The sequence below is a fragment of the Onychostoma macrolepis genome, chromosome 08 (genome assembly GCF_012432095.1).
Source record: "Onychostoma macrolepis isolate SWU-2019 chromosome 08, ASM1243209v1, whole genome shotgun sequence".
In the NCBI taxonomy this organism is placed as follows: Eukaryota; Metazoa; Chordata; class Actinopteri; order Cypriniformes; family Cyprinidae; genus Onychostoma; species Onychostoma macrolepis.
This window is the reverse complement of record NC_081162.1, coordinates 26,019,566-26,032,263: the sequence shown is the minus strand read 5'-3', so window position 1 is coordinate 26,032,263 and position 12,698 is coordinate 26,019,566. Positions and strand designations below refer to the sequence as shown.

Here is a 12,698-nt window from a genome sequence, read left to right as displayed (position 1 = left end):
TGTGATTGGCTACAGTTTGCGACGACGCGTTGTTGTTTTGTTGCGTCACGTCCTACTACTCGTCACACAATTCCCACTGAAAGGAGAGTTGCTGTGTTTGTTATTAGTATTCTCTCATCACTGCTGATATTCTGCTGTCAGGCAGATAAAGCGCTAATATGGTGTGTAATCGACTTTAATCTTCCTTTAAATTTGCCTTTTAGCATGACGCCTTTTATTGTTATTACTATTAGAACTTGCTAGCTAATGCTAAGCTAAAAGCATAAGAAAGCTGCACTGTCACTGTTGCAGAAATCGTGAGATTGGTTGTTTGTGTAAAATTGAAATGACATTTAAATTGAATCATGAACAGGAGTTTTTTGATACATAATTTCAGCATAAGAAGAGAATATCATTAGAATTGCACCAGTTATTACTTAAACTCTTAGTCTACACACGCACACACACAATGTGTTGGTAAGTTAAAGTTTGTGTTTTAACTGTTTCTTCTTCAATCAGTTCTCCTTCAACATGTTTGAGCCCCATGTGGGCCGGGTTTTCCAGAACCGTTTCTCCACTCAGTACCGCTGTTATTCTGTGTCCATGCTGGCAGGACCCAATGACCGCTCAGATGTGGAGAAAGGAGGAAAGAGTATGTCATGGCCTATAATACTGTAAAGCAAAGCAACTTGAAACTGTAGATTCTGGGTTGCATTTCTGGGTTGAACTAATGCAGATATTATGTTGTGTTTTCAGTAATTATGCCCCCGTCTGCTTTGGACCAGCTGAGTAAGTTACATGCATTTAATTAAATATCATGCCTATCATGTCTGGTGATTTCATATGTGGTTTGTTTTCCAGGCAGACTTAACATCACATACCCCATGTTGTTCAAACTCACCAACAAGAATTCAGACAGAATGACACACTGTGGTGTTCTGGAGTTTGTGGCAGATGAAGGCATCTGTTACCTCCCACACTGGGTATAACATATACAGCAGATCGACTCGTACTGGATCTCGCAAGCACTTCTGTTCTGTGACATTATTGGTGTTGATCATGTTTCATTTTGTCCTCAGATGATGCAGAACTTGTTGTTGGAGGAGGGTGGTTTGGTTCAGGTGGAGAGCGTGAATCTCATGGTGGCCACATACTCCAAATTTCAGCCGCAAAGTCCAGACTTCCTGGATATCACAAATCCTAAAGCTGTGTAAATATCTAAATAACATACACCTTTTACACAAAATATCTTTTAACAATATAGTAGCTAATATCTAGATCTGAATGTGTTGATTTATTAGTACTTTAATATTAATGTTTTTTCAGATTAGAGAATGCTTTGAGGAATTTCGCCTGTTTGACCACAGGAGACGTGATCGCTATCAATTATAATGAAAAGGTGATTATGTCTGTTAATCAGTGTAATAATGATTCAAGTGGTAAAAACCCTGATGCACTAAACCAGAAATTTCTGTCTTCCAGATTTACGAGTTACGTGTCATGGAGACCAAACCAGACAAGGCTGTGTCCATCATTGAGTGTGACATGAATGTAGGGATGCTTATTTAATATATAAGCACACAATAAATGTCATACACCTGATATACACAACTGATCAAAGGTTTTGGGTCAGTAGGACTTGAAATAAATAAATTAACACTTTTGTTCAGCAAGGATGCATATAATATAATAATCAGAAATGTTTCTTGAGCAGCAAATCAGCATATTAGAATGATTTCTGAAGGATCATGTGACACTGAAGACTGGAGGAATGATGCTGAAAATTCAGCTTTGCTTCACAGGAATAAATTACATTTTAAAATATATTCAAACAGAAAACAGTTATTTCAAATTGTAATAATATTTCATAATATTACTGACTTGACTGTATTTTTTGATCAAATAAATGCAGTCTTGGTGAGCAGAACACTTTACAAAACATTAAAAATCTTACTGACCCAAGCGTTTGAATGAAGCTATACATTTTATTTGTTTTATCAAATCTGTATTACATTACCTGAACACCTCAATGTATCTCTAATTACACAATTTTTGCCTTTGAGGTGGACTTTGATGCTCCTCTTGGTTACAAAGAACCAGAGAGACACATGCAGCATCCTGAAGAACCAACAGTATGTTCCGACAAACAAAAGTCCCTTACATCACATGACAGCTCAGTATTATAATTCACACACAAGTTGTTCTTAATGCTCATGTTTATCATTCTGCTGTAGGAAGAGGAGACAGATCCCAGTAACTATGAGATGGACCTCGGTTTCAGAGTAAGTCAAGCAATGATTATCGTTACTGCAGTGCACCTTCATATATTATTTGAAATCAAATGTTACCTTGGTAAATTAAGACTTGTCCACTTCAATTAATACCTTGGTGCGTTTCCTTCCTGTTTTTCTCCACAGGCCTTTACCGGTTCTGGAAATCGTCTAGATGGGAAGAAAAAAGGCATTGAACCCAGTCCAGCACCCCTCGATCCTAATGACATCAAACGGTACTGACCAACCACCTCTCATTCTCGCAGTCTAAGTTGAACTTTCATTTGAATTGCTATTTTTTAACATATTTTATACAGAGGAATTCCTAACTATGATTTCAAAATCGGGAAGATCACCTTCATCCGTAACTCCAGACAACAGCCCCGCAAAATTGAAATAGTAAGTGAAATTACAGGGCAAATAATAAACAATTTTAGTAAATTGTCACTGTTAAGTGCCAGTTTAAGTAGAGGTTTTGCAAACCTCCTTATTTGAATCATATTTTCTTGTCTCCAGGATGATACAGCCAGTAACTTCATTGCTTTCTCCGGGGAAGGACAGTCCCTCCGCAAAAAAGGCAGAAAACCCTGATTACACATGTACAGTTGACCTGAACACAGAAAATCAACTACTGTTTGGTTAATTGTGCTCTTTTTGAACTACCGTATACTCAACATGGAGTTATTTGATGACACGAACCTGATTTTTCCATAAGGACCTCAGACGTTTCTCTGCACATGACAAATGTTGTTTTACATATGGTTTGGCGTTCTGAATCCCCTCTTTTTCATATATTAGGAAACACAAACCGGTGACCAAACACTTGTTCTGTAACATTAATATGCATAAAACTTTGAATTATTTAAATAAAGTTCACCCTGCAATTCATCAGATTTGTTCATTTACTTTAGGATGAGTTCTTCTGCTTCATACTTCAAACCACATATTATTGTAATAGTTTTATGATACATGACATTATTAGTTCATATGACTTAATAGAATAGTTCAACCAAAAATAAAATCTGCTAAATATTTACTCGCCCTCAGATCATCCAAGATGTAGATGAGTTTGTTTCTTCATAGGAAACGGATTTGGAGAAATGTAGCATTGCATCATTTGCTCACCAAATGATCCTCTGCAGTGAATGGGTGCCGTCAGAATGAGAGTCCAAACAGCTGATAAAAACTTCACAATAATCTACACCACTTCAGTCCATCAATTAATGTCTTGTGAGTGTTTGTAAGAAACAAATCCATCAAGGCGTTTTAACATTAACCCACTGCTTCTGGATAAAATACGAGTCCATAAGCCATAGCAAAACACTTCCACCAGTGAATAAGTTGTGAAGAAAGTAACATTTTTGCTAGTAGGACTTCTATTTTAGCCGGAAGGATGGATTTTTTCCTACAAACACACAGTTTTTCACTTCACAAAATAAAGGACTGGAGTGGTGTGGATTACTTGTGGCTTATTGTGATGTTTTTATCAGCTATTTGGACTTTCATTCTGACGGCACCCATTCACTGCAGAGGATCCATTGATGAGCAAGTTATGCAATGCTACATTTCTCCAATTAATTTTGGTTGAACCATTCCTTTATGATGATCAGACTTGTTTATACGTACCAGGTCAAACACAACTTGACATTCTTTCAGTGACAGCAGAAAATCATTTCAACACAATTTAACTGAAAGTATAACCACAAGACATTGTTAAACATCAGCTCGTTGTGATAAATTTGCCAAAATAGAACCATGTCCATGTCAAATAATCAATATTTCATCAGTAACTTATAACCAAAATTCAGAAAAGTAGAAATTGCACAGCGAAATGGGCAATTAAAACAACTTTACAGCTCAAACATAATTTTTATACAGAAAAGCAGTTAAAAAAAATGGCATATCTACTTTTGAGCATTCTCAAATTCCCCATAAATGTCTATTATGATTGTATCATGGTATGTTTTAACTTGTATACACCTTAGTCAGGTTAGATGCCATATTTCATTTAACAGTCTTTACAATGGCACACACTGCATGAAGGTCCTCGAGTTTTTGGTTTACTGAAAGTTTTTTCCCCCACAGAATCAGCATGTGTTTAAACAACAATTCAATCCACTGAATGCACTGTATTTCTATCTGTCACAGTCTTGCTTTCTTTCCTGTCAAAAAGTAAATATTTACCCTGACTAAGGTCTATTAAAAGTGGAACATCACTTTAACAAAATTATAGATGAATTTACTTAACAGACTTTGAATATGTTTAATATCAATCTAAACGGATGGTTCTGGGACATGATAAAAGGAAAAATTAGGATGTTTTATCTTCAGCATCAAGAAGCTTTATTTAATTAAAGCACAAAAGGTATTTTAAGCCACAGATAAAGCTAAGCTATATATTCATACTGTCAAAAAAAATTCTGATAAGTTACAACTGACCCATCAAAAACACTAACAGAGAGTGATGCGAGTTAAAGAGTGTATTGTCTTTCAAACCATTTCACCAGTGCTGCCAATACACACAGTTTCCTCACTCACAGCCAGAATAAAAACAGCTATTGTTCCTCATCCTCATTATGACCCATGATGTCACTTGAGCAGTTCATTAAATGCTTTTGTCTGATCGAGTGTCATTCATCAGCTCAGGAATCAGAGTTGTACTTCCAGATGGCAAACTCTCCGTTGTCACTGCAGGTGGCCAGCAGTCCCGCCTCCTTCGGGTTCCAGGACACGCAGTTGATGTCCTGACTGTGGGCTTTGGGCACATGGGCTGACATGAAGAAGACGGGTTGCTCTGGGTCAGCAGTGGGGTCTTCTCTGAACACACGGACTCCGTCATCGCCACACGCTGTGGCCAGGGCACCGGTCAGACGACACCTTAACATGTCAAAATTAAGAAAAATTACATGCATCGCTTCTGAACTTTGATCCAATGACAGGGTTTCTGCAGGTACATAAATATAAAGATATAAATTTATAAAGATAAATTCATATATGTCTTTAAAAAAAATTAAAAGACCGATTAAAGAAAATGTAAGGAATAAATTAGGGATAAATTAAGAAATAAATTCAGGGAATGCAAAACTTTTATATTTTATTTGTAAACATCATACTCTATTTATTTTTTTTTTATTTCAGTTAATATCATAAAACTAGCGAGCTAAGCCAGTAGTAGCATTGACAGTGTTGTGTAAATGGCTTAAAGCTGCAGTCCGTAAGTTTTGCCTCTTTGTCGCCATCTCTGTTTGAAAACCTGGAATTGCAGCCGTGTGCGGAATTATCTTGCTTGCATGGGGTTGTGCTCCGGCACGGCTCCAGCGCCGATAAATCTAATGTTTTGAGGAGTATCTGTAGCTGTCAGTCACCAAGCCGGTGTGGAACCTGTACTTAAGAATCAAAGATTCTAGCCTACATCTTGGAATATATGACCCAAATAAGAATTTTCACCATATATTGCCATCTGAACAAGCAAGTAACAAGTCTGCCACGTTTGTTCTGACCAACTGAGGAAAAAAAACACCACCATAAATCGCGCTACCAATGGTGATTTAATCTAAAGATCGGTCTAATCTCTAATTGTCATACCATTCGAATTTCATATTAAGAAATTCTTTTAACCCAAAAAGCAAATTATGCTTCCTTCAAACTGGTTTTCTTTAAAATACAAATCTTGTGTAATCCCAGGCTATCTGTAATCAGAAGCACATTTAAACTGGAATATAATTTAATTTCAATCACATGTGTTTCATAAACATAATCCTTTCTGGATTACAATCCACCATCAAAATGATGCATTTAATTATTCTAGCTGCTGTGAGAAAAGGCTAAACGATCCGTCTCCTGCAGGATCCTCACATGCGATAGCCTACTAGCCGGGACAACTTCTTTATGTTTACAGACGTGGCGTAATGACACAGTGCCATGCTCGAATTTCCCGCGAAAACCTACCCGTACCACTCAAATTAGAAAACATTATTATAAGCTAACCGTTGTGAATCGGGCTAAAGTAAGGTGATAGTTTTGAACACTGGATCATTTTTAACCCAAAAAAAGTTACGGACTGCAGCTTTGAGATGTGAAAAGAGGAACAAACAAACTGAAGCAACTGAGTGAGTCATTTACACTGGAACCGCTCCGACTGATTCAAACTCATGACTTCAAATCACTGACCCAAGTCAGTTTTCGATCAAAAACCAGATCAAAAGAGCCATTCGTTTTCGAATTTTGACATCGCTTGTAATGATTTTAAAAAGCATGTAGATGGGTTGATGGTTAGTGTAGCAAAACCATGGTTAATTTGTGATTAAGAGGACACATAGGATGAAAACAGAAGTGATTTTTCACTGCTGTACTTGTCTAATCAACTTTGAAGAAAAAAAAGAAAAAGAAAAAGGAAAAAAAAGAGACATTAGAGCCAGATTTTAGTTTATATATGTGAAATTTAGCTAGCAGGAAACAAATTAAGTTATATTTTCCTATATTCTCTTTTGAGTAGTCAAACAATCCAAAGAAAAACATCTTTAAAAAAAAGAAAGAAAAGTCACTTGCAAAATAAGATTGGATGAACTTAAAATCAAATCTGACCAAAGTGTTCTCTGTGTGGGTACATTACCAAAACAAGTGAATGAATCTTCCTCAGAAGAGTGACAAAAACAGCAACTCACTTCAACGTCCATAAGCTTTTTGTGAAATTTAGATTAACCCATTAATCTGTTGCTTGACCGCTTCATATTTAAGGAGAGAACTATAGTTTCCAATGTTGGACATTGCTTGTTATGATTTTCAAGGCCGAAGTAAATGTTCATCTTGAAATATTACTAATATTATTTTATTAAATATTCTAACATTTGCTTTAGGGCTGCAACAACGAATCGATTAAATCGATAAAAATCGATTACTAAAAGCGTTGGCAACGAATTTCATAATCGATTCGTTGTGTCGCGCGACGCGAGACGTTTGATTATTAAAAAAAAAAAAACTTTAGTTGAGCGCGGAGCGGAGTGAACACACTCGGTCTCTCTCGCACGGATGCTAGCAGAGTTTGGCGCCTCATAAATAAAAACAAAAGTAAAAAAAAACATGGCGATACATGGCGGAGGCAGAGAAATCCGTGCGACCCAAGTCATCCAAGGTGTGGGAGCAGGGCGGCGTTATGATGGCAGAGTATGGCAGTTGCCATACCCTAGCCCAGTCAGGTGCTGTGAAAAATTATCCAACTTGAGTCGCTTATAATTCGTTTTATTATTTTAAATCAGAGAGTTTTAAAATAGTAAACCAATGATAAGCATTAAAATAACTTGTCAGTAAAACTTCGTAACGCCATTGGATCATCGAGCTCTCAGCGAGACCTCGTAACTTCACCCCGCCTCCGTTCAGATTGACGCGCCGCACAGCCTGGAGAAGATGAGATCTCTGCTTTTTCGCAATGCAAGGGTGAATAAATAATTGGTGTTTGAATAGTACAGCGTTTTCTTTACTCAAACACTATGTCAGTAAAGGATAATGTTTTTGTGTGTTTGAAGAGTGGAGAAGAATTAGTTATTTGCTGTCTATATACGTTTTAAATATCCTGTGCATTATGTGCATAAGCGCTTAATTTGAGATTTTGGCCAAGTGTATTAAACAACAAGAAAAACTAAGCGCCCATATAGCTACAATCAAAGTTATATAACCTGTAAAGTTGATGAAAGCATAATGCACTTAATGCACTTATGCACTGCATAACAGTTACAGCCGTTCTAACGACAGACAAAACACTCCATCTCCGTCATTCTCTGGTCAAAAACATTAACTCCATTTGAGCTTGATTTTCATATAATGTTAAGTGCAGGTGTCTGATACAATACCAACGCTAACGACGCAGTGTTGTTAAATTATTTAATTTTTGCACTCCCAAAAAGTCTATATATTTGGCAGATGTAAAGCATACATGTGTATGTTTTTGTGTTAGTCCATTTTATTTTATTTTATTATTATTATAACAGCTCAGGGATGTTCAAGGAGCAACATGTTTGTGCACTTTCTAAAGATTTTAGTTCTGTTTTTGAATAAAGGGTTGGAAATGAATGCTTTTTTTTTTTTTTTTAATCCGATTCATCGATTAATCGAAAAAATAATCGACAGATTAATCGATTATTAAAATAATCGTTAGTTGCAGCCCTAATTTGCTTTAGAAAAACAAGTAAAGATTTCATAGCAAAAAGACAATATAGTTATACTAAAAGGCCTTTTGCTTGCTAAAAATATACAAACTATCAATCAGTAGATTGTGTTCAACAGGTTTTCAGCAGTTTTGATCATGTTGATAACATAGAGGCCTTAGAAATTCACATATCAACTATAAAACAGTAGGATTTATAGGGTTAAGATTTAAAGTTAACACAGTGCATCTTACCATGCAACATCATATACTGTTCTCCCATGGAATCCAGACAAGGTACACACACACTTCCAGGACTCATCTGATGAACCTGTGACAAAATCACCATCACAGCCGAGCCAACTAAAGACTTACTATTCAAAATAGCAATATAGAGCAAAACTGTATGTAAGAAACGTTTTGAAATCCTCATGCTCTCACCATCTCCAGGCGTCGACTCCTTCCAGATCTTCACGGTACGATCATCGCTACATGACGCCAATCTCTGTCCTTCAGGGTCAAAGGTCAGACTCAAACAGTGGATTCGTGACCCTCCAACGTGGCTCTACATTCCCAGTCATCATCCTCCTCTTTATAAATACACACTTTGTTGTCATAACTGGCTGATGCGAGAAGCTGCAAAAAACAACAAGAAAAACTAAGCGCCCATATAGCTACAATCAAAGTTATATAACCTGTAAAGTTGATGAAAGCATAATGCACTTAATGCACTTATGCACTGCATAACAGTTACAGCCGTTCTAACGACAGACAAAACACTCCATCTCCGTCATTCTCTGGTCAAAAACATTAACTCCATTTGAGCTTGATTTTCATATAATGTTAAGTGCAGGTGTCTGATACAATACCAACGCTAACGACGCAGTGTTGTTAAATTATTTAATTTTTGCACTCCCAAAAAGTCTATATATTTGGCAGATGTAAAGCATACATGTGTATGTTTTTGTGTTAGTCCATTTTATTTTATTTTATTATTATTATAACAGCTCAGGGATGTTCAAGGAGCAACATGTTTGTGCACTTTCTAAAGATTTTAGTTCTGTTTTTGAATAAAGGGTTGGAAATGAAGTAAATGTTCATCTTGAAATATTACTAATATTATTTTATTAAATATTCTAACATTTGCTTTAGAAAAACAAGTAAAGATTTCATAGCAAAAAGACAATATAGTTATACTAAAAGGCCTTTTGCTTGCTAAAAATATACAAACTATCAATCAGTAGATTGTGTTCAACAGGTTTTCAGCAGTTTTGATCATGTTGATAACATAGAGGCCTTAGAAATTCACATATCAACTATAAATCAGTAGGATTTATAGGGTTAAGATTTAAAGTTAACACAGTGCATCTTACCATGCAACATCATATACTGTTCTCCCATGGAATCCAGACAAGGTACACACACACTTCCAGGACTCATCTGATGAACCTGTGACAAAATCACCATCACAGCCGAGCCAACTAAAGACTTACTATTCAAAATAGCAATATAGAGCAAAACTGTATGTAAGAAACGTTTTGAAATCCTCATGCTCTCACCATCTCCAGGCGTCGACTCCTTCCAGATCTTCACGGTACGATCATCGCTACATGACGCCAATCTCTGTCCTTCAGGGTCAAAGGTCAGACTCCAAACAGTGGATTCGTGACCCTCCAACGTGGCTCTACATTCCCAGTCATCATCCTCCTCTTTATAAATACACACTTTGTTGTCATAACTGGCTGATGCGAGAAGCTGCAAAAAAAAAAAAAAAAGAGATGAGAAACAGCTGGTCATTACGTGTGTGGAATCATTAATAATGTGAGCGCCGGATAACATGCATGTAAATATCATACCTCCTGTGTCGGGTGCCAAACGACATGCTTCACGTCCTGCATGTGTGAATTCACAACACTTACACACTCATATTCATCCTCCTCGTCCACTGGAAGGAAAATAAAGAGTTTAACACAAATAATAGTAATCATAATAATTACTCTAAGGAAAAACACTACACTTCTTCATGCACTGATCAATTTTGAGATTTTTGGGCTATTTTACTTGCATAACTTTCAGACTAGAAGAAGAAAACATCCAAAATACACATTTAAGTGTTTGTTTTATTACATTTGATCTACTTGTGTCTGTTGATTTAAATTACAATACAAGGCTGTTTTCTTAAAATATTTAAAGAAATAATTTATTCACATGCACAGAGCCAGAAATCTCCACTTTAGTAGCACTTACACGGACAGAACTTTACAGTTTTATTCCAATTTATATTCTGAAAGTTTGTTTATATATATCATTTGCCTGATTTACATAACATTTTATTCCTAAAACATGGTGAAAAATATGCATATTTTTTTCCAGGCTGCTGACAGTATTTTCGGATTTATGGAGTGATTAAATTAGTTATCTAGTTTTCCTTTTGCAAAACCTTTGACTATAATATATCATCAAAATGAAACAAGAATTTGGCTTTATCTAATGATCAGATTTCTGGAAATGTATGCAAATACTGTATGCATATTTAATCAGATAATGTCTCATTTTTATATTTAAACAACCTTTCCAATACAGAACATTTGTCTTAATGTACTTATTATGAATTATGATGATGCATATAACTTAAAATTGCTACCTTAAACTCAAAGTCAAACCTTAAATTGAAAATGAAATAAAAATTTTACTTTCTTATGGCACATTCCTCAGCTTATTTTGAACAATTCATGTCATTCTAAAGATTTTTTTTTTTTTGGCTATAGAGAGACTATTCATTTATCACTTCCTGATGTACCTTCCCAGATCCAAACACTTTTGTCTCTGCTGCAGGTGGCCAGTAAGTTTCCAGACGGAGCCCAGGCCACACACTTGACCTCGTTCTCATGACCTTCTAGCACTGTCAGGGACTGTAAACACACATGACGGACATGTCAGTCCGACAAGATGCTAACAATGTCACTTCCTTCAATTTTTAAGGGTTTAAAATTATGCTTATGCAAAAACAGACCTCAAAATCATCATTCGTCTTCTTCCAGATGCATGTTGTGGCATCAAAGCTGGCTGATGCCAGATATTTCCCGCAGGGAGACCAGGCCACCTTTCTGACCGTACGCTGGTGTCCATCGGCCAGGACGCACTTACATTCCCAACTGTCCCCTGAGAATAAAGATCAGACACATAAAACACAAACAATAAAAATAAAATAAGTTGAACATATACTGGCAGTCAAAAGTTAGGAATAATTATGATTTTTTAATGTTTTTGAAAGATGTTCACCAAGTCTGTTTTTATTCAGTCAAAAATACAGTAAAAACAGTAATATTGTAAAATATTATTATAATTTAAAATAACTGTTTTCTATATGAATATATTCTAAAATGTAATTTATTCCTGTGATGACAAAGCTGAATTTTCAGCAGCCATTACTCCAGTCTTCAGGTGTCTGGAAAATAAAGCTTTTCTGTCATGTGAATAAATTAATTTTAAACTATATTTATATAGCAAACAGCTATTTTAGAGTGAAATATTATTTCTGAATATTTTGCTGTAATTTTTGATCATACAAATGCAGCCTTGGTGTTACGTCATTCAAAAACATAAAAAAAAAAAAATTAATTATTCAAATATTTTAGATCACCTCTGTGTGTATGTACATATAAATAGAAATATACATGCAAAATACGTATATACAAAATAATCTATAATCAGATACCGTCTTGCAAGGATGTGTTAAATAAATAGCAAATAGTAAAATAGTATAAGCAGTGTGTAGGCTGTTAACTTACATATTTGCCTTCTGTGCATCACATACTGTATGTATGCATCTAATTAATGACTTACTCCTGACTTCAACTTGACATACTTCAGCTTTCATATATAAGTGCATGGTTTAGACGGGTGCTCTGTGGTTTAAAACATATGCATGTTGTATTTTTACCTTCTTTCCCCCATATTCTTATGGCGCGGTCTCCGCCGCACGACGCGAGCAGCGTTCCCGCCGGGTTCCACGCGACGTACCAGCAGCGCGCGTCCGGGTGCGCGCTCACCCTCTGCAGCAGCTCCAGCGCGCCCTTCATCTCATATAACTCTATGATATTTGTGATTATAGGACATGTAAGTCTTCCTTGATCAGCAATACTATCCTCTCTCGAATGTCACACTGCTTCAAGACCTCAGTTTATCAGCAGCTTCCCACTTCCTGCTTCGTGCTTCAGTGTTTTCCTGTTGATGCAAATACACGGCAGTAGCGCCGCCATCAGGACTGTAGCGTAACAGCCGCAATATGGAAATGTTTACTTTCTATG

The 12,698-nt window shown here is 36.2% G+C and overlaps 2 protein-coding genes across 2 annotated transcripts; one reads left to right on the top strand and one right to left on the bottom strand.

Annotated features, from left to right (window-relative positions):
* The first annotated feature begins 15 nt into the window (after positions 1-15).
* ufd1l (ubiquitin recognition factor in ER associated degradation 1) lies at positions 16-3,137 on the top strand. Its single transcript, XM_058784096.1, has 12 exons — positions 16-161; positions 499-631; positions 736-768; positions 841-962; positions 1,059-1,189; positions 1,306-1,378; positions 1,462-1,530; positions 2,043-2,111; positions 2,214-2,261; positions 2,397-2,485; positions 2,567-2,648; positions 2,766-3,137. Exons 1-12 carry the CDS (start codon positions 159-161, stop codon positions 2,838-2,840), a joined length of 927 nt encoding a protein of 308 aa, XP_058640079.1. The 5' UTR covers positions 16-158; the 3' UTR covers positions 2,841-3,137.
* A 781-nt stretch (positions 3,138-3,918) lies between these two features.
* On the bottom strand, positions 3,919-12,645 carry ciao1 (cytosolic iron-sulfur assembly component 1). Its single transcript, XM_058784098.1, has 7 exons — positions 12,332-12,645; positions 11,402-11,550; positions 11,189-11,300; positions 10,245-10,333; positions 9,948-10,143; positions 9,762-9,837; positions 3,919-5,126 (listed from the first exon to the last, which is right to left on the bottom strand). Exons 1-7 carry the CDS (start codon positions 12,468-12,470, stop codon positions 4,892-4,894), a joined length of 996 nt encoding a protein of 331 aa, XP_058640081.1. The 5' UTR covers positions 12,471-12,645; the 3' UTR covers positions 3,919-4,891.
* Between the last annotated feature and the right edge of the window lie 53 nt (positions 12,646-12,698).

Excerpts from the sequence above, each read along its gene's own strand:
- ufd1l (XM_058784096.1), top strand. Across the intron at positions 2,112-2,213 it reads AGCATCCTGAAGAACCAACA|GAAGAGGAGACAGATCCCAG; the intron begins GTATGTTCCGAC and ends ATTCTGCTGTAG. Across the intron at positions 2,262-2,396 it reads AGATGGACCTCGGTTTCAGA|GCCTTTACCGGTTCTGGAAA; the intron begins GTAAGTCAAGCA and ends TTTTCTCCACAG.
- ciao1 (XM_058784098.1), bottom strand. The coding sequence starts at position 12,470 with ATGAAGGGCGCGCTGGAGCTGCTGCAGAGGGTGAGCGCGCACCCGGAC. Across the intron at positions 11,551-12,331 it reads AAGAATATGGGGGAAAGAAG|GGGACAGTTGGGAATGTAAG; the intron begins GTAAAAATACAA and ends CTTTATTCTCAG. Across the intron at positions 11,301-11,401 it reads AGACGAATGATGATTTTGAG|TCCCTGACAGTGCTAGAAGG; the intron begins GTCTGTTTTTGC and ends GTGTGTTTACAG.